This window comes from Manis pentadactyla, chromosome 7, assembly GCF_030020395.1.
Source record: "Manis pentadactyla isolate mManPen7 chromosome 7, mManPen7.hap1, whole genome shotgun sequence".
Taxonomy (NCBI): Eukaryota; Metazoa; Chordata; class Mammalia; order Pholidota; family Manidae; genus Manis; species Manis pentadactyla.
In genome coordinates this window covers 30992319-31013852 of record NC_080025.1, presented here as the reverse complement: position 1 = coordinate 31013852, position 21534 = coordinate 30992319, and the positions used below count along the sequence as shown (strand labels likewise).

The following is a 21534-nucleotide window of genomic DNA, read 5'->3' as shown; positions in this document are numbered from 1 at the left end:
ACTGATGAGTTTGTGCAACTCCTTCCATCATACTGGCAGATAATTCCTTGGCGTGGGCAGAAAATTAAGCCAGGTAAGAACCTGACAAATGATCTCCCCACCTTAATCCTGTCTCCACTCTGTCTTCGTGGGTTTCCATAGCAATGGTTGGGGAATCCCATGAAATTTAGGATTTCCCATCCAACTAATAATCTTCATGAATGATGGATTCTTTCAGATGTGACACAGATCATACTCCTTATCAGCTGAGTGGAACACGAGGCAGGAAGGTGGGTGGGTCTGCATGTACAAGCAAGGTGCTGCATGTACTAAGCCCAGATGCTCTGTGGGCTTAGTAAAAGGTATTTCGAAGTAGAACACAGCAAGCTTCACAGGACTTTGCAAAAGCAACTCAATCTGTGCAGCCAGGTTCCGAGGGGTGCAGCTCTGCCTCCTCTACAGAAAGCCATCATTCGCAGATATGGATGCATTCTGATACACCACTGAGGGGTGCATGTGCCTGTGGCCACACACCTCTCAGCTCACTCTCACCATCTCCTTGGTTCACCTTCAGCCTTGTGGGGCTACCATCTTCAAGTCCCTTTTGAAGACCCTGAACTTCCCCCCAAGTGCATTTATTTCCACACTTATGAAGTACCTTTGTGCATGCAGTCTTTCATAAAACCCCACATGTAATTATGGAACCAAGTGGCCACAGGTAGATTTAATTAATGGAAATTAATTAATTAATTAATGACACAAATACCTGGTATTAAGTGGCTAGACTTGGACATAGATAGCCTCAGTTTGAAAAAAATCCATTGATGCTTTTTCTTTTTCTGAATGGGTTGCTTTCATTTCTATGTTCAAACTTCCACGCATTTCCAGGATTCCACTCTGTGTGTTACTTGTGGAGGCTCCAGAGAATTCTTTTATTCCACGCAGTCAAAAGTCCTCTCTCCTCCCACAGGTCCTCCTCCTGCTGGGTCTGGCAGTGAGCGCCTCAGGTCCTGACTTTAGGGAGCCTGCCTGGGCCTCTTCAGGTTGACTTTAATTTTCTCCTTCTAATCTGTCACTCCTCTAACTCCCAAGCACAGACCTCTTTATCTGAGTCAAGAACACCGTGTTTCTTAAGGAAAACTTCTACAGCATGGACTGCCTGCTTATTCCCATCTCACGGGTCCATGTCCTGAGATCTCTATTTATGTTATTACAGAGCTCCGTCAGGCATTGTCCTCTGCTCCTGGTGTCCCCCAGTCTCCTAGACATGCTTTAGGGAACCTGGGCTTCAGTCTGGTGAGGCTCTATTAAGTGATGAATGGAACATTGGATTCCCAACCCATATTTAGGGAAGAGTACTGAAATCCGTGTCTACCACCAGACCTGTTAGGAGGTTCTAGAGCAGCTGACCCAGCCTCCCCTTTACCTGCAGAGCTTGCAATGGATGTGTTCTGCCATCCTGGCCTCTGTGCTGGGACAATATGTGATTGGGCCTGAAACCCACGTGCTAAGCAAGATAAGTGCTGGGAATCAAGGACATCCTGTGCTTCCCAGAGCTCACCAAATGGTATGGGATCATGTGCATGCCCATCAACTGCTCAGCACTAAGGTCTCTTCTTAAGCCCAAACTAGGAATCTGTGTATTCTCTTTTGGTTGCAGGTCCTAAAACTCTGCCTTCTTTCATCAGCAGCTGCCAACTCCTCTCCAGATCTGGGGTACTTTTCGTCACCCTCAAGCCTGCTGGACCGTGAGCCACAGTGTTGCTCACTCTTACTTTCAGAGCTGCTCCCCACCAATGAGCACTTGGACTTTGGGGCTTAATTTCTGTTTGTTGTGGGAAAAACATGGAGATATTAAGAAAGTTGGAAATTTGTTCATTTGTGGCTTCTGATTGAATGCACCTGAGAACCTTTGAGGGTGTCTGAGGCTTCACATCACCACTTCTCTTTCCGAGGGTAGGACTTGCCCCCCTCCCCCTCCTCCATCTGACCTAGCCCCTAGAAGTGACTCTTGAAAATGCCCTGCCCAACCTGAAAATGTAAGCCAGACAAACTGCCTTGCCTCACACGGGGAATTTGCATCTCCAGAAGTATCCCTTCTAGGTGTTTCCTATATCAAATATTATGAGCACTTTGTAGCATGCCCTCCCTTCCTAAAGGCATACCTCAGACTCTCAGAAGAGAAGATCCTTACAATTCTTACCTGCGGTAGGCAAAATTACAGCCCCCCAAAGACGTCCGTGTCTGCAAGGGCTAGTTACATGTCAGTGTGGCTAGGCTATATAGTACCTACTTACTTAAAAAAAAAATGAACCTAGGTTTTGCTATAAGGGAATTTTGTAGCTGTGGTTATCACATACAATTAGCTGGCTTTAAGTAAAAGAGGTTACCCTCAATCATGTGGATAAGCTTTGAATAGAAGATCTTTAGAGCAAAAACTGAGGTTTCCTGGAGAAGAAATTCTATTAAAACAGTTATTCGTATCACAAAGTCCAGACCCAAATCTGATCCAGTATATTTAAGCCTTGATGTCCAAGAGATGGGGGAGGGCATGGATACAGCTGTCCTCAGCCTCCAGTTTATCCCTTCATTGATAAAAGCCCACTTGTTCGTTCATTGATAAAAGAAGTATTAAAAGTATTAAATATCTCTGATGACCCAGGGCTGGAACAGGACCCTGGGCAGTGGCTCCAGATGAGGGCAGGATTCAGTCTTGGAAAGGAGAGACCAGCAGGAACAGCCAGCTGGGCTGAGGCTCAAGGCTGAGCGCCTCCCTCGGGGGCCCTACCTGGCTGGCGGCTGGTGCTGCAGTTGGGCCGCCTACAGAAAGGTTCAGAGAAGCTTGCGATTTCGTCCCTTCCCCCATCCACAGCCCCAGCTCATTGCACGCAGGCCTAGCCGCCCAGCCCTGCTCCGCTGATGGGAAGAGCACTCTGGGCAGGCTTGCTTTTGGAGGCTTGAGACCTACCTAGTCTAGAAACCTATTGCTGCATAATTAAGCACCCCAAATTTGTGGTGTAAAATAGCAACCATTTTATCGTGTTTGTAGATTCCATGGGCCAGGTCTCAGATAAGGTACGGTGCTCTGCTATGTCTGGAACCTCAGTGGGAGGATTCGGATAGTTGACAGTGACTCATGGCTGAGCTGGACTCATTCATTTACATGTCTGGTACCTGAGCTGGAAAGACTTAAAGGCTGGTCTCTGCTGGGACTGTCAACTGAAGCCTCTCCATGCCACTTGGGTATATCACAGCCTGAGGGCTGGGTTCCAAAAATGAGTGTCCTGAGATGACAAGTCTGGAGAGCAAGAGTTCCAGAGAGGCAGAAGCTACCTGACCTTTGCTGAGGTCAGGAGGCCAGGAGGCTTCATTTCCACCCCATTCTATTGGCCACAAGTGAGTTAAAGAAGTCAGCCCAGATCCAAGGGAGGGGAATTAGATTCTACTCCTCTCAGTACACTAGGGACATGTCATGTTGCAGAAAAACATAGGGCCCTCAATCTGAAGACATCCACAAAAAACCCCATAACTTCATACTTAAGGGTCAAAGAATGAATACTTCTAAGGTAAGCACTAACCCAAGAATCCCCCTTCGCACCACTTCTATTCAACATTGTACTGGAAGCGACGATTAGGCAATAAAGTGAAATAGAAGGCATCCAGTTTAGAAAGAAGTAAAATGATCTCTACTTGCAGATGACATGATTTTGAATATAAAAAAATCCTAAGAAATGAATTTTAAAAAAACCATTAGAACTAGTAAGTTCAAGAAGGGTACAGGATATAAAGTCAATAAATACAAAAATCAATTGTATTTCTACACACTTGCAATGAACAATCCAAAAATAAAATTGACAAAATACTTATAGATTCAACAAAAGAAAAGTAATAATTACACTCAGAAACTGCAAAACATTGCTGAAAGAAATTCAAGGAGACCTAAGTAAATGAAAAGAAATCCTATGTTCACAGATCATAAGACTGAATATATTTGAAATGGCAATACTCCCCAAACTGATCTACAGGTTCAAGCAATCCCTGCAAAAATTTCAGCTGGCTCCTTTGCAGAAATTGACAAGCTGACTCTAAAATTAATATGGAATTGCAAGGGATCCAGAATAGCCAAAACAATCTTTAAAAAGAAGGACAAAGTTAAAAGACTCATGTTTCCTGATTTCAGAACTTACTATAAAGCTACAGTAACCAAGACAGTGTGGTACTGGCATAAGGATAAATAGATAGATAATGGAATATAATTGAGAGTCTAGAAATAAACCCGTACATTTATTGTTAAATGATTTTCAACAAGGGTGCCAAGACAGTTCAATGGGAGAAAAAATACACTAGTCTTTTCAGCAAATGGTGCTAGGAAAACTGGGTAAAGTTGGGCCCCTACATCACGCACTGTGTATACATATATATGCCTCAAACACTATATATATAAATTAACTCTAAATGGATCCAGACCTACATGTCAGAGTTAAAAGTGTAGGAAACATAGGCATAAATCTTCATGACCTTAGATTAGACAATGGTTTCTTAGATACAAAAGCACAAACAACAAAATAAAAAATAAATTAGACTTCATCGAAATAAAAAATCGTTGTGCTGCAAAGGATGCCATCAAGAAAGTGAAAAGACAAGCCACTGAATAGAAGAAAATATTGGCAAATATTTTTTATTCTATAAATATATTTGCCTGTATCTGATAAGGGACTTGTATCTAGAATATATAAAGAATGCTTACAACTCAATAATGAAAAGACAACCCAATTAACAATGTGTAAAGGATCTGAATGGAAGATATACAAATAGCCAATATAAATGTTCAACATCATTAAGCATCAGAGAAATATAAATCAAAATCTCAATAACTTTGCACCCATGAGTCTATAATAAAAAATGCAGATAGTAACAAGTGTTGATGAGGATGTGAAGAATCTGGAACCCTCATAAATGGTGCATCTTCTTTGGAAAACAGTCTGGCAGTTCCTCAAAAAGTTAAACACAGAGTAACCATATAACTCAGTGATTCCACTCCTAGGTATATACCCAAGAGAAATAAAAATGTCTACACAAAAATTCATACAAAAATGTTTGCAGCAGCATTATTCATAATAGCCAAGCAACATGGAAACGACTCAAATGTCCATCAATTGATGAATAGATGAATAAAATGTAGTGTATTCATATTATTTGGCCATGAAAAGAAATGAAGTTCTGATGCTTGCTACAACATGCATGAACCTTGAAAATATCACTCAAAGGGAAAAAAGCCAGTCATAGAAACCGTGTGTGGTGACTCTGCTTATATGAAATGTCCAGGGCCGGCAAATCTCTAGAGACAGAAATTAGAGTAGTGGCTACTTAAAGCTGGAGCAGGCAAGGAGAGAGAATTCCTGGTTTAGTAGGGGCTTTTGGGGTGGGGATGACCAGATGCTCTAAAATTGATTGTGGTGATGGTTGCACAGCTCTGAATATATTAGAACCATTGCATCATATTGTACACTTTAATCAGGTGGATGATATGGTATGTGAATTATACCTCAGTACAACTGTTACTGAAAAACAGCATATGGGAGGGGAGGTATTATGACATCCCTCTGTGGAAAAGAGCCTTGACACAGGGCCTGAGCAAAGCTGAGCTGGTGAGAGGCGGTAACCACGTTTTCAGGGCACAGAAGGATCGACAGCCTACAGATGCCTCAGCCCTTCAAAATCTGGCCTTTGGGTCATTCCAGAGCGCCCCCAGATGGCTGCAGTTGGCCCAGGGGTGGTTCATGGCTGCAGCCAAAAGCCCAAATGCCTGCTAAGGCAGGTGATTTCGTGGAGGCCGGGGAATGACGCGCATCTGTGCCAGAGCATGTGCTCTCCTGCCTCGTCTCAGCTGTTGGCTTGGTCGGCTCCATTTGCTCTTCTCCTTACTCCTCTTATTTTTGAAGGAGGGGTGGTAAACTGAATCTTGCAATATTCAGCTGACCTATATGCAGGGCTCCCAGTCACCCAAGTCCTGTTTGAGGCTTAGTCTCTTCCTGGAGGGCCCCCCTCATCCCCCACCTCTCCTGCCTCCTACTGCCACATACCTTTATAGCCTTCGAAGGCCTGCTGGGCCAGCACCCTGCCCTTGGCCCTGGGAGCACCCGGAGGCCTCAGGCAGAAAAAATACTGAGGTGAGGACCAGGCATCTTGTGCCTCTGTCATGTCCTAGCTAAGGCCAGTGTCTTATCTCGACCTACAAGTTCTGCCACCTAGTAATAATCAGTCCCACCTCTTTATCCTCCTGGCTTTTGTGCACTTCCAGGGACCCCTCTCACTCCACGACCTCACCTTAACCAATTCTCCAGCGGCCAAATTTACTTGCTACCCATCCGCCCCCTTCCAAACACTCCCCTCCTGACTACTTGGTGACTGTTCAGGTGGAGGCCAACAGACTGTGCACATCCGCCACTCTGGGGCTTTGCAGCTTGGCCCCAAAGGTAATTGGCATGGCCCTAGATCTCCTGGGTTCTAGCCTGAGCTGGTTGGGTAGGCTCATCACTTATGGACCTACAGGCAACCCTGTGTCTGCTGGGGCCTGCCCCTTTAACACCTACCCCTTACCTGATGACGACATGACAGATACATATTTTTTTTTTAAAGACTGCTTTGTTAAGGCTGGTGCCACAGTATTTCTAATTGCCTGACCTTGGTCCGTGTCTGTGCGTCACCGCATCTTTGCCTTCTGTGACTGACCCTGGCTTTGCTCATTCATTTCTGGGTGTGTGTCTCTGGTCCCTAGTCTCATGGCCAGTCCTTTGCTCACTGCATATCACCTTCTCTCTCAGCAGGTCTGACTGACAGCAGAAACGACCACCTTCTTGGCTGGGAGCTTTTTCCTACTGACAGCCCCCATGTGCAGGCCAAGTGAACCCAGGCCTTGTCTTTTTCCAAACTCTGGCTGCTCCTCTGGCTCCTGGGGGGTCAGATGGCCCCCTAACTCCGGGCCCACAGACCCTGGCACTCCTTCCCCTCATAGCTGCCCTGTGACAGCAGATCGAGAATTTAATGGAGCAAGTGGGAGACAGACTGGGAGAAACATACCCTCCACGGCTTTACAAGCATACTTATTCAGCAGGAAAATTCGAGAACAGATTGGCAGAATGAACTACCTTAGGGCCAATAAAGAGCTCTCTCCTCTTGACAAGGTGGATTTAACAGCCAGAAATTCTGGGCAGGCCCTAGTAGAGCCAGCCAAGAAGTGGACACCTCACTCTCCATAGAGGGTCCAGCAAGGTGGGGTTTAGGAGGGTTGAGCTTAGGGTTTCCTTCCTGGGCAGGTACTGGTACAACAAGAACCAGTGCGGTAAGTCCAAGCCAAGCCCCTAAGAGAGCCAGAAGTCACGGCACAAAGGCCTAATGGTGCCCCAGCATGAAAAAAACTGCTTAGGCCCCAAAAAGGGTCAGCAGGTAGAGGCTGGCAGTGGCTGAGTGCCCACCACACCTGCCTGCTGGGTCTTACAGTTCCTGGGCTGAAGCTTTGCCTTGCTTGGCTCAAGATTCCCTTGATTCTCCAGAGCTATGGCTCTTGGAACCCCACACTGTCCATGGCATTGTTGTGAGCTATTCAAACAGACTTGGAAGCTCCCGGAATTTCCCGTCTGAGGAGACCTGATCACACTTCAGGGCAATCCGCAACCATCTACTGCCTACCGCCCCCAGTTCGACTACCCGCAGGGCTTCCTGTCCAGTGTGGACGAGTTCTCAAAGTGTGCCCTTCCTTCTTCCCCTCTGAATTCCCTTGACTGAATTGTGGAAGCTTAAGTGTCTCCTTGATAGACCATCTTCATCCCTCACTGCTGGTTATAGAGTTCTTATTTTGGTGGGGAATTCACACTATGTGTTTCAGGTGGGGTCAGCCCTTCCCCATCTCCCACTGCAGAGCTGGGTGAGTGAAGCAGGTCTGCACAATTCCAGCACCCCATCCCCTGGCCATAATGATTGATTCAGGAGTGAGCGTGTGGCTCAAACCAGGCCAACCAGCCAAAGGCTCGGGACTTTTGCTGGAGCCATCAGGAAAGAGATGTTTCTCTTCTAAGGGGTAGCTGCTAGAGGATGATATAAACACAGTATTGCCTTTACCCATCCATCTGCCTCCATGTGGACAACATGGCCGTGATTGAAACCAACACTGAGAAAAGCAAAAGCTGTAGATGAAACAAGAAATGGAGTCTTAAGGACATGTAAGTCTTTGGATGAGTTTGCCTGAAGAGAGATCACCTCTGTGGTCTTTAGTTATACAAGCCAGTGGTTTCCCTTCCCACCTTTGTCAGTTTCATAGGTTTGACCACTGCCCCTGGAAAGGTCCTCATCACTGCATGTTCTTCCTCTGGCTACAGTTTCTGTGCCTTCTTCTCTCAGCTGCTGGAACCTGGAGCCTGGAGCCCAAAAGGAAGAGAGGAGGAAAGTTTGCCCATAACCTAAAGCAGAGTTTTGTAGATTAAGCTGCCTAGAGAGAACCAGTAACCTTCTGTCAAAGGATAGAGCCAGCTTAAGCCAACTTCACTGAACCGGGGAACAAATACTCTGGCCTGATTTTCCCTCTTCCTGTATTTGCAAATATTTTCTCTCATTTTGTTGGTTGTCTTTTTATTTTCTTGATAGTGTCTTTTTAATTTTGGATGAAGTCCAATTTGCCTATTTTTTTCTTCTGTTGTTTATAGTTTGGGTGTCATATGTAAGAAACATATGGAAATCCTAGGTCATGCAGATTTCCACCCACATTTCCTTCTATGAGTTTTATAGTTTTAGCTCTTACATTAAGTCTTTGATTTATTTTGAATTAATGTAAATGTGGTAAAATAGACATGCAATTTACCACCTTAACCCTTTGGAAGTGCACAGTTCGATGGTGTGAAGTATATTTCACATTGTTGTTCAATCTCCAGAACTTTTCCCTTTTGCAAAACTGAAACTCTGCCCATTAAACAACAATTCCCCATGTCCCCCTTCCACCTGCCCCTGGCAACCACCATTCTATTTTCTGTCTCTATAAATTTGACTACTCTGCACACCTGCTTTACAGGGAATCATACAATAGTTGTCTTTTTGTTGTTTTTATTGTCTAGCTCATTTCATTGAGCGTAACGTCCTCCAGATCATCCATGTTGTTGTTTATGTCATAATTTCCTTCCTTTGTAAGGCTGAATACCATACCTTTATAAGTATAGATCATATTTTGTTTCCATTCATCTGTTAATGGATGCTTAGGTTGCTTCCACCTTTAGACTCTGGTGTCACTAGTGCTGTGTGAGTGTGGGTGTGCAAGCCCCTCTTTGAGTCCCTGATTTCAACCCTTTTGATTATATACTGAGAAGTGCAATCGCTAGATCACAAAATATTTGTTTTTATTTAGGGGAAACAACTCGGTATACTGTTTTCCACAGTGGCCACACCATTGTACATTTCTACTAATTATGCAAAAGGGTTCCAGTTTCTTCACATCCTACTAACACTTGTTATTTTCTATTTTTGTAATAGTTGTTGTCTTAGTGGGTGGGAGGTGATACCTCATTGTGGTTTTGAGTTGCATTCCCCCAATGATTAGTGATTGTTGAGCATCTTTCACATGCTTGTTGGCCATCTGTGTGTCATCTTTGGAGAAATGTCTATTCAAGCATTTTGTCCATTTTTAAATGAGGTTATCTTTTGCTGTTGATTGTAGAAGCTGTTTATATATTCTGGATATTAACCCCTTATAACTCTAAGCCAAGTAATAGACTGCCATGACACTTCCTTCCGTGTATAACACTCTGCTTAACACTTACTTTTTGTTAGTTTGTTTGCTCAGGTTTCTATGAAACCAAATCACTCTCTTTTGCTTGCAGATAGAACTATAGAGCCCCCTCTCCACTAACTCCCACCTGGTCAACCGGACCAGGTAATCCATCAATTCTCCTTCTTATTTTTCTCTTTTTTTTGAATCCATGAAGGTTTTAGGTATTTCTTTTTCTTACTGTGGGTTGACTTTGTTTGACCTGGGGACTCAGTGAGTCCTTGAAATTTTAAAAGCTCAGGTTTTTCAGCACTGGGAAATTTACTGGGCTTAAAAAAATGTTTTTTTTTCCATTTTCTCTATTCTTTCTAGCATTCCTATTAGTAAGATGTTAGACTTCCTGCACTGGTCCACTATTTTTCTTATATTGTCCTCTTCTGTTTTCTCTGTCTTTTTTTCTATACTTCCTGAGAGGTTTCTAAACTTACTCTCCCAAATGTGTCATTGAAATTTCAAGTTAAAATAACCATATTTTAAGTTCATAAGGGCTCTTTCTTTGTCTTTGTTCTCTATTGATCCTTTCTTGTATTGTTCTGTTCTTTTTCCGTGGATCCCTTTTATCTCTCTGAAGACATTAGTAATCGATTTTGATTTCCTCTACCTCTAATGGAAGATGTTTAATTATCTTTCTAGTTTCTTCTAATGTTATGGACCATTTGGATTTACCACTTTTTCTTGGGTCATTTTACATTCTACCTGGAAATTATACATTTCATGTAGATCTTCAAATTTGCTACCATATAATTCATAATTTCTTGAAGAAAATTTTGAAAAATCTCTTCTGTACCCATAATTATATCTTATTCTTTTCCATTTTTATACTATTTTTCCTTGACCCGTTTTGAACTGCATTAATTTCAATTCTTATTGGTTTACATTTTCTCTTCATAGTTTTTCCTTTTTTCTACTTTATTAAAATAAATACTTAACTCTACGTAATCAAGAGACTTCTTGTAGAGTGGGCTATTGGAGTTAGGGTGCTATATTTAGTATATTAATAAGAAAAAATAGATAACAAGCCAGGAAAATTAATTCTTTAAGTCTAATAGACTAAATGCACAATTTATCTGTATGGATCCCATGTGATAAAAAGGCTAAGAAACTGATTGAGTAGAAGTTAGTGGGTAGTTTGGCAGCTGTGGGAAGAAATGCCCACAGATGCTTATTAAGGAGATGAGAGAAAAGGAAAGAGTAGACTGACGTCTACATTGGGCTGGGGCCCTGTAGGAACTTCCCGTAGATGAAAGCCAGCAAAGAGGGCAATCTGGGAGTCAGAAACAGGGAATAGCAATTTAAAATTGAATACAGAGAATCAATGATACTACAATTTAAAAAAAATGCCATGGGAAAAAAAATTGAATATAAAGAAAAAAAAATTCCATACACACACACAATTAGTATTTTTATCATTCTCCAATAATGTAAGAGTAATACTGGGAATTATTTTATTAGAAAATGGCCGCATATTTCCCCCAAACTGTTTTCAAGCTTAGGAAAAGACCATTGAAATTACTTTAGCCATTGTATCCCATTCTGTGTTTTTACTCTTCACCATATTTTTTATGATCTTAATTGAAGTATTTTTTGGTGGCGTTTTTTGTGGTTGTGTTTTACAGAGGCTATGTTTTTAAATGAAAATTTCACATATTTCCTCAGATGTCAGTCTTGTTTTGTTCCTAAGAAACTTGGAGAAAATGGAGCTTTCAGATGCAAATCTAACTTTTCCCAGCATCTGATCAGAAAAAAATTTCAAAGAAATGTATGGAAAATTTGGAAGAAATGTACAGTGAGCACCCACATACCCATAAGCTAGATTCTTCCTTCAGAATTTAATTTTTATTAGCTAGAATTAGTGTTTGCCTACACCTCTGATGTTGAACATAGCGATAGCCCCACCATAATTACATAGGAAGTACTCTGTTCCTACTGGTAAGGCCAGTGCTTCGTAAGAGTCCTGTACTGCTGCCAATTTCATGAGCACATTAAACAAGCCAACACAGGCCAGCTGTTAGCTGGGTGGAGAAACTTCTGGAGAGTTCTTCCCAGCTTAAAAAATCAAAATTTCAAACTCAGAAAATCCTCTGGCTTGCTGCCTGAAGACACCTACAGCTTTTGGCTCTTAGAAGCAGGTGTTGTCCATAGGCATAACCCGGACTTTCTGGTTGTGCAAGGGAGCAAGTGTCACTTCTCTGGGGTAGAAGGTCCCAGGAGCAGTGGTGGAGAGGAGGAGGTAACTGGGTTTCATATCCCCCAACAATGTCGATTTTCTGAGAGGTTCTACTCTAGGATGAATGGCAACTATCCCCACAGGTGGAAAGGTGCTTTTTCCCCACACGCTCCCTTCTACAAATTCATACAACCTTCTCCATGGTTTTCAAAGCCACTAAAGCTTTTAAAGAGAAGTGAACACAATTCTTTGAACTCTGAGGAAAACAGTGGCCACCCCCTCTCTAAGCTGATTCCAACCACCTGATATCACAAGCTGTATATTTAACTCTTAATAATTGCTTCATTTTGGCAAAGCATCATATAGCGCTGGCTTCTTACTTTTCCTGGAAGGTCTTCATTTAAGAACAGCCTCCAGATCAGAGGAATGTTTGCTCATCAGTGAGTTTCTTTTCACAGAAAAAAAAAAAGTAAAGCCAGCTTTGTGGCTAACACCCAGGAGAGTATATATACCATTCTTATCCTGTTATAACTGGAGTAAATCTCAATGTTAAAGCCCTTTGGGACAGTCCTGGGTGTATTGTTTTGAATAGGAGTGGAATACTTGGGTGAATATTAAAATAACACTTTCAGAATGGAGAGTGTATTGCATTATGTAAGTCTTTTCCTCTTTCGCCTTTCGGAGTGCCTGATCGTAACTCTAGATCAAGGATCAGCAAACATTTTCTGTAGAGGGCCAATAGTGTGTATTTTAGTCTTTATCTTACAAGTACTCAACTCTGCCAGATAGCACAAAAGCAGTCATAACTGATACATAAAGGAATTAGTGTGGCTGTACTCTAATTAATTAAACTTTATTTATGGACGCCTAAATAAAGGCTACACTAGTTATTCACAAAACAAAGACCTCCCATTTACTCTTCACAAACAAGCTATAGCATGAGTTCAAAATTTACAGGCTCATTACGCTGTTTACAAGTGATGTTTCCTCAAACAGAATCTAATTCTTAATATTTAGATACCTTTTTATTCAATTTGTGAAATCACAGGGTTAGAGAGTCATAATGAGCCTGTATTTTCACCACAATTTAAAAAATAACATTAGAGTCAGTCAGATGCGAATTCAAGCCCAGATTCCACAGCTTTCTTCCCTGTGTGATATTAGATGAACTGAAGAACATTTCTACATGTTTCCTCATTTCTAAAAGTCAAACGATTTGCTTGGCAGATTAAAATAAATAATGCATATCAAACTCTTAATACAGTGTTTAGTAAGGCACACAGTAAATGGCCAATAGATGGTAACCAGTTATCATTTTTAGTAAGTCACTGCTAAGTAACGATTTTTATCTGTGTATAAAGATCATTCATGTCATTGGGGTTCAATAGTCCATTTCACTGATTATAAACCACTCTGTAAATAGGAAAATCGCCCTAATATGTCATATTTATTTAATTTGGAAGCCCTGTGATTAATGTTATAATAATGGATTATACAGTGGGTTCCCCAAATGTCAGCTGGCTGTGCATGTGTACTTTTTTGTATTTGCACATGTATACTTTTTAAATTAATATTTATTAAAGCATTTAAAACACAATAGTTCAGATGCTTTGAGAGTTCAAATCTCATTAGTGTTCAGCAAATGCAGTTCTAAAGCTTTTTTTTAAAGTATTTATTTATTTTTAAATAAATAGTCCATGGTGCTTAGGGCAAAATTCAAAAGGTAGGCAAGACGGTATGCTGAAAAAGAAGTTTTCTTTACCTCCTCACAACAGAATCTAGTCTCACAGCAGCCTTCCTGAGAAGCAACCACTTCTAGAGATGGAAACACACACGCGCGGGTGTATGTGTATATAAACCCACACACGCTACTCTTTCTGCAGTTTTTGCTTTATTACTTAGAATATACATCTGTGCCTCTAAGGCCGCCTTGTATTTTTTAATAGCAACTTAGTATTTCATCAGAGGCATGTGCCCCACGTTTTTAAACCAGCCCCCCAGAGACGGACTTCGGGTTGTCCCCAATTGTTTCCTCTTAGAAGGAAAACTGCAGGGCTGCCTCGTAACTTCTCATCTTAATGCTACGGTTTGTGGTCCCTTCCCGTCCAGCGCGGCTGCGCGGTATCCCGAGGGCCTTTCCCGCGGCCGCCGGCCCCAGACCCAGGCAGGCGTTTGCGGGAGGCGGGCGCGCGCCGCTCGGGTCGGGGACGCGTCTGCGTGCGCGCACCGAGTCGCGCTGACTGCGCCGCAGGCCTGCGTGGGAGGCCGCGGCTCTAGGGGCGAGCGGCCGCTTGCTCCTCTCGCCGCGCTGAGCGGCGCCAGCGCCGCGACCTGCAGTCTGTGGTGCTGGCGTGAGGCGTCGGGGAGACTCTCCAGCTCTGGCGCACAGTCCTCCCCGGGACGAAGGGAGGCGCTTAAAGGTGTCTCTCAGAAACAGGCAAAGCCCGGGCAGCCCGACCCCAGAACAATGGGTCCTTTCAGCCGCCCCCTCCGGAGGCAGGCTGGTCGCCATGACAACCACCCGGTTATTGAAAGTCAGGGCCAGCCCCTGCCCAGACGCTCTCCTCGGGCTCCCCGCCCCGCCGTATGGTGTGTGTGGCGCTGGCAGCTGTTGTCAAAAGAAGGCACCTCTTTGTCTCCGAGGGATGAAAGACATTCGGTCTGCATCGCCACCCTCTCCCTCGCCCGGCGGCTTCCCTCCGCGCGCGGCCGCCCGGCCCCGAGGCCCCGCCCTTCGCTCCTCTGCACGGTTCCTCCCCGCGCGCGCTTCCAGAGCGGCTCTGCCTTTACCTCCAACTCTGAGTCACTGGAAGTCCCTCTCGCAAGTGTTGCATCCAGACTAAGGGAATTCGCTTCAGGAATCCCGGCTTGCTTTCTGCCACTGTGATCCGGGGGTTCCTCGCCAGCCGCCTCTCCCCTCAGGCCCAACAGCACCACCTTCCGTAGCGAAGAGCGCATTGCCGGGTCCGTCCCCACTGAGCGCGGAGGCTCTGCTGGTGTTCAAGTTGGGCCTCTTCACTAGAATAAGGACCAGCTGGTTGCAGTCTCGGGGATCTCGCACTCAGACAGCGAGACACTTTCTGGTGAAGAAAAGGCGACACAACGGTGTAAACAACGGGACTTGCATAAGTCTCTGACTTATAATTTAAATATATTATTAACATATTTTTTTAAGTTTTGTATTATTTGTAATGAATACATAAAGATGATTTGTCTGTGGAGGAGCTTTATAAAAATTAAATTAAAAATGAGTCAGAAATCTTTGGCCATGTGTCTGGGCTTTGGGAGTTCAAAGAATGTTGCCCCTGAACCTATAATCTGCCTCAGGGATCTTAGAATTGGAACAGATGGTGTTTTCCAGACATCTCTGGAAATAAAAAAGATTACAATGGTGGAGAAAAAGCACGATCAAGAAGAGGGATGCAGTGGAGAGAAAAATGCAGAGGTTTGTGAACACCAGTGTGGAGGCCGAGAAAGAACAAGTGGAGATTTTGAGCTATTATGGACATAACGTGCTCTCAGCTTCTGTATACGTGGGAAAAATAATCAGTGTATTCATACAAATGTTATCTAATACTGGAAAGGGTAGGTATCAAAGGGAAAAATTTAAGGATAACTGTTTTACGATCACATTGAGTCCACTGTTATTTTGAGTAAGTTAAAGTTTTTAAAGGACATTTTAAAAACTTAGGACAAATGAAAGGGAAGGAAGTTCAGCAGGTGACTAGCAAGAGGTATATTTTTCTGGTCTTCGCTTCCAATTACCAACAATTACTTTTGGTAAACAGGAAGCAGCCAGGTCTGGCACACAGGAAACAAGTATCTGCAAAAGGAAGGTTTGTTTTTTTTATTTGAGAATAATTTTTATCTAAATAACTACATAGGAAATAAGTATGTTACTCTGAAAACTTTTCTTTAGTGTTCAAGCTCCTTTCTTCCCCAACATTACTGGATATGTTTTGGAGGAAATTCTGTCAATTTTTCTGTGTGAGTTGATGAGTTTTTCCCCAGTGATTTCAAATCAGAATCACAACAGAGTGTCACAATTTGAAATTCTAGTTATTTAACTTGATGGCTTTTTAGAAAGTGTTTAAATTGTTATTAACAAGTAAAAGTAATTTTCTCTTTCTGACAAGAATAATACTTAATTGTTATATCTGGAGTCTGATTTATACCAATCAATATATCATTTATTTTGTTAAAAGTTACACATGGAACTATGTAGAAATGTGCTCCATGGCAGTTAGAACACAATGAGGATTAAGGCTGAAGCCCACCGGACAGAGGTCCAGGATTTTGATCCCTGTGTTGATTAGAGCAACTCTTCTTTGTTTTCTGTGTAACCTTTCATTTGTCTAAAGGATTTCACTGCTAAAAGAGAAAAAAAAAAGACCGCTGTTATAATAGAAATTTAGTTCTGGAAAAGATCCTGGAGATAATTTAGTGCAGTCCTCTCATTTTACAGATAAGAGTGTTGTGATTCAAGGAATTTATTTAGATTGCCTGCCCCTCTCGGTTTGTGGCTATTTCTGACCTGTGACTGCTGGCCATCCCTATACCTCTCTTGGACCAAAGGTGATCACATTACCCACTCCCTGGCCATCATCTACTGGGCCTTCTTGTTACTATGGACATTTTTATGTCTTGTCTTCTTATTTCAGTCCATCTGTGGAGATAAAGCAAAAGTTATCTTATGGAGCTATTTTCCAGTATGCCTTCCCTAATGTCCTTCAGTTCCAGATTTTATCTAAAATATCTGATCTGTTTATTGATTGTAACTGCTCTGTTCACTCCCATTGGCTGTGGACAGCCTGTTGGTTGCCTATCCAATATCCATTCTCCTGTCTTCCTTATTAACAGAGTCCCATTTTGGGGGTGGAGGCAGTGATGTGCCCAGCTAAAAACATTCCCAGGACCTTTTTTAGCTTACAACTAAACAGGAACACAAGTAGGACTTTGGGAAAAGCCCATTCAAGGGCACTGACTCCACGGGCTCATGCACATTTGCTCTATCTTTCCTCCTCCTTTCTACCTGGAGTACAGCTTGAATGATGGGAGCCACAGAAAACTGTTGTGAGCATGAAGGTGAAGGTCCACTGTAGGAATGGTGGCGTTGTAAGCTAAGGGCAGCTTGTGTCCTTGATGTGAAGCTGCCATACTAGCCCTGGGTTTCCTACCCCTTGACTTCTCATAATGTGAGAAAAATAAACACTCCCATTGTTTAAGCCAGCATTATTTGAGTTTTCTGTTATATGCCGCTGAATGTAATCTCCACTGGCTCCAATCTAAGACAAGAATGAAATAGGCCAGGAATTCAGCTTTATTGGATGAGCCTTTCTTTGAATACCTACTAGTTGCTCACATAGTAGCCTGAACAGGTGCCATCACAGGGTGCATAGCATAATAAGAATATTCACTTAGTCGTGTGACAAAAAAAATCTCCCCCTATTCCCTATCCCTGGTTAGTGTATGTATATGTCTCTTGTCCAGATACTAGGTCCATGTATTATAAGACCTAATACTACAGATGTTCCCTTGACATCTTTGAACATCACAGGGCCCAAAGACCGAACTGTGAACCCCTTTATTCTCACAAGATATGCCCCCACCAGCAGGAAAGGCTCCCTGCCAGGCTGCTGCTCCAGTCGGCTCCCAGCTGAATGCCACTCAGTCCTCAAATTAGGATTTCACCTTCCTGTCAGCCCTCCAATTCGAACAAGTCAATTACATAGTCCTGCAGTGACCAAGGGCCATCCCACCCTCTTATCACTACAAAGCTTGCCTCACATAGCCCCTGTGGGTTCCCTGCATGCCAGGGTGCAGTCCCCATGTAGCTCTGTGCACTGTGCACTGTCCTGCCCTGGGCTGTGAGTATACATCACTAATGAGGTGCTGCCAGTTTCACCTTTCCAGTGTTCAGTGTCATAGGTTTGGCCATCTCATACTATTGAAGGTGGGGATCCTTCCTTCACCAACAGGGTGAATAGGAGGTGATCAGACCAGTGCACTTACTCAACAAACACTGTTTGAAGCCTCTTGGGCACCAGATACTCTCCTAATGTCTCACCTGAGGGTTTTGGCCAGTTCACTATGCATTCAGTGAGACCAAGGAATAACAATAGAACATTTTTGGGGTATGTGGATAAAATGAGAGTTCCTGTGGCCAGGATTCTCACCTGGCCCTGGTTGACTTGCTCACTGCACACCTGTGGACAACACATGGCTGTTGACTCTATATAAAGAGCTCTGCCCAGTGCTCTGGGCGTGACACTGTGGCACGGCTGCAAGGCTGCAGGAGGGCAGAGGCTGGAGTGGTGGCAGCACTGAGGAGAGAGGCCCAGAGGACGGCTGTGTGGGACAACTGTGCAGAGAGGCCCAGAGGACGGCTGTGTGGACAGAGGGGCCCAGAGGACAGCTGTGCAGACAGAGAGGCCCAGAGGCAGAGACCAGCCTGCTGCATGCCGACTTGCTCTGAGTGAACAGGTTTTTAGTGACTGACCTGCCATCTGGAAATAAAGCTGGGTATAACCCTTTCACCCCAAGAACGTTCTGTCAATTTCTTTGGTCACATTGAATCCATAGTGAACTTGCCTGGGGCTGAAACCCATTGGTAAGACAGGGTAAAAGGGTTTATATCTGGCTTTATTCTCATGGTGGTAGGTGGAGCACTAGAATCACATCTGCATCCAGCATTGTGCAGGTCTGTAATCCACACTCGTCTCTGCCTCTGCCCACAGCACTGGGCAGAGTTATGCAGTGACTCAGTCAGTAATAGCTCATCGCCTGTGGGTGTGGAAGCAGTAGCCTAGCAGGAGACCAATTACATAATCAAGTAGTTTAGGGTCAGGTGAGGATCCTGGCCATAGGAACTTTCCTTCTCCCCACAGCTAAGAAGTGGTTATAAGGGTGAGCAAGATAGATACAAAGCCTGCCCTTAGGATATGCATACTCTAGTGGGGAAGACTAACCAAGACAGACAGGAAATAAATGCAGTCATGGCAAGCCGTGATGGGTGTTAGACAGAATAGAGAATTAGCCCAGGGTGGCAAAGGAGGGGGAAGGTGGGGGGATGTGAAGTCAGAGAATGTAGTCATGGCAGACTCCCTGAGGAGGTGACATAAGGAAGACCTGAGGGAAGAAAAGGAGCCAGCTATGTGAGGACCAGGGGAAGAGCCTTTCAAAAAGAGGAAAAAACACATTCTAGGGCCTGGGAGCAGGGAGTGGGGTAGCAAGAGATTCAAGTGGAGAGATGGAAAGAAATAGATAAAAGAGGGGTGCCTTAGTCTGCTCAAGCTACTATAACAAAAACACCGTAGACTGGGGGACTTTACAACAAACATTTATTTTTTACAGTTCAGGAAACTGGGAAGCATGAGATCAAGGCAGCGGCAGATGCAGTGTCTGGTGAGAGCCAGCTCCCTGGCTCATCAACCAGCCATCTTCTGGCTGTGTCCTCACAGGGTGGAAGTGGAGCAGGCAGGGTTTCTTCCCGGGGTCTTTTTTGTAAAAAGAAACTTGGTCTTTTCTTTAGAATTTTTTCCCACGTTTGATTATAAGCTCCTTGAAAACATGCTTTAATTGTCTTTTTACCCTCAGCATCCCAGCAGTAGTAGGCACTCCCTAAATGTTAGTTTAATCGATGAATAAGTGTATGTTAGTCATTGAGATATACCCACTATGGTTCTCGAACAGTTTACTATCCAGTTATGGTGGTCAGACTGTATACCATACACAAATGTGTGGCAGAGTTTCAAAAGCACTGGAGGTTATGTGAAAGAGCTGTGAATGTTGCTTGATCACAGCAGGGAGAGATTACTTCTAGTGTAGAGGCGTCAAACTCGGGACAGACTTCACGGAAGAAAAAACATACATCTAGGCCTTGAGGCTGGAGAGATTTCCCACCAATAGAATGAGTAAGAGATGAGTACATGCCAAGTAGAAGGATGGGTGAGAACAAAGACAGAGAGGCGAGGCTTTCCATTTCTTCAGTGCATGATCAGTTGTGAGGTTTGACGTTCTTGGGGTCAAAGGGTTTATACCTAGCTTTATTCTCCCGGCAATAGGTCAAGCACTGGAATCACATCTGCACCCAGCAGTCTGCAGGTCTGTGATCCACCTCTGTCTCTACCTCCTCCCAGTGCACTGGGCAGAGCTCTTTATATAGTGACTCAGTCAGTAATAGCTCATCGCCTACAGGTGTGGAAGCAGTAGCCTAGCAGGAGGCCAATTACATCATCAAGTAGTTTAGGGTCAGGTGAGGGTCCTGTTGCTAGGTTAACATCATTACCATCAATACCATGGTTTGACATTTTATTGACTACACATACACATACAACTACACCCAGAAAAACCCTTCCCACACCTCATCTCATTAACACCTAATTTTTAATATAACTTAAGTTGAATTGACCCTTGTCTTCTGACTTCTACTCCATGTGTCTTGCCAATGGGTTTCAGCCCCGGGAAAGTTTGGTATGGATTCAATGTGACCAAAGAAATGACAGCAAAATGTTCTTGGGGTGAAAGGGATATACCCAACTTTATTTCCAGGTAGCAGGTCAGTCACTAAATCCTGTTCACTCAGAGCAAGTCTGCATGCAGCAAGCTGGTCTTTCCCCTTGCCTCTGGGCCCCTCTGTCCACACAGCCATCCTCTGGGCCTCTCTGCACAGTTGTCCTACACAGCCGTCCTCTGGGACTCTATCCTCGGCGCTGCCACCAGCCTCTGGTCTGCTCTCCTGAAGCCTTGCAACCCTGCCACCGTGTCACGCCTAGAGCATTGGGCGGAGCTCTTTATATAGAGTCAACAGCCATGTATTGCCCACAGGTGTGCAGTGAGCTAGTCAACCAGGACCAGGTGAGAATCCTGGCCACAGGAACTCTCATTTTACCCACACCATGCTATTTGGTTCACAACGACTTGAATCACTTAACGTAAAAAATCATTAGAGCTCAGTGCAATTCAGAAAGCGACCTGCCGAACACCCTCATTTTCAGATTTGGGACGGAGATTCTGAAAGGTGAAGTGCCTTGTCCAAGGTCTGGCTGGGGTTGGCTCCAGGTGCAGCGCTCTCGATAAGACAGACGCTCTACAGCCAATCACCTTTGCTTTACCCAGTCCACATAAATAAAAAGGCATGATGTCTCTTTTTAATGCACTAATCTAATGGCGAATAGTTATTACTGCTAATGATCTATTATCCGTGACATGCTTTTCGATAAATCGTGCCCTGGAAACCACATTTTTTCGCATCCCCCTCGAGGCTCATTCTGCGGTTGTGCAGGTGGCAGCGGCAGGGCGACCCTTTTGTGACTGGGTGACTCGAGGAGGCACTCAGACTTCACGACAGCCAATCGGGGCTCGGAGCCACAGAACTGCACCAATCGGAGATTACTGAAAGCTCAACAAGGGCCAACTGGGGGCTCGACCCGGGAACAGGGAGAGGCGCGGACAGCTATCAATCAGGGGAACGGAGCGGAACACCGATGCCCAATCAGTGGCCTTCAGACCTCGGTCGTGGGCGGTGCTGGCGCGAGGCCCGCGGGCCGGCCAATCAGCGGACGAGAGGCTGCCTGCT

At 44.2% G+C, this 21534-nt stretch overlaps 1 protein-coding gene across 1 annotated transcript; it reads right to left on the bottom strand.

The window, feature by feature from the left end:
• Window positions 1-12813: 12813 nt before the first annotated feature.
• Window positions 12814-15203, bottom strand: LOC130684376 (uncharacterized). The gene is made up of 2 exons (XM_057505014.1): window positions 14748-15203; window positions 12814-14565 (listed from the first exon to the last, which is right to left on the bottom strand). The coding sequence occupies exons 1-2, from the start codon at window positions 14913-14915 to the stop codon at window positions 13993-13995; spliced, it is 741 nt and encodes a 246-aa protein (XP_057360997.1). The 5' UTR covers window positions 14916-15203; the 3' UTR covers window positions 12814-13992.
• Between the last annotated feature and the right edge of the window lie 6331 nt (window positions 15204-21534).

Coding starts and splice junctions, on each gene's coding strand:
- LOC130684376 (XM_057505014.1), bottom strand. CDS start 14,915: ATGCGCTCTTCGCTACGGAAGGTGGTGCTGTTGGGCCTGAGGGGAGAG. Junction 14,566..14,747: donor CCAGTGACTCAGAGTTGGAG/GTAAAGGCAGAG, acceptor TTTTGACAACAG/CTGCCAGCGCCACACACACC.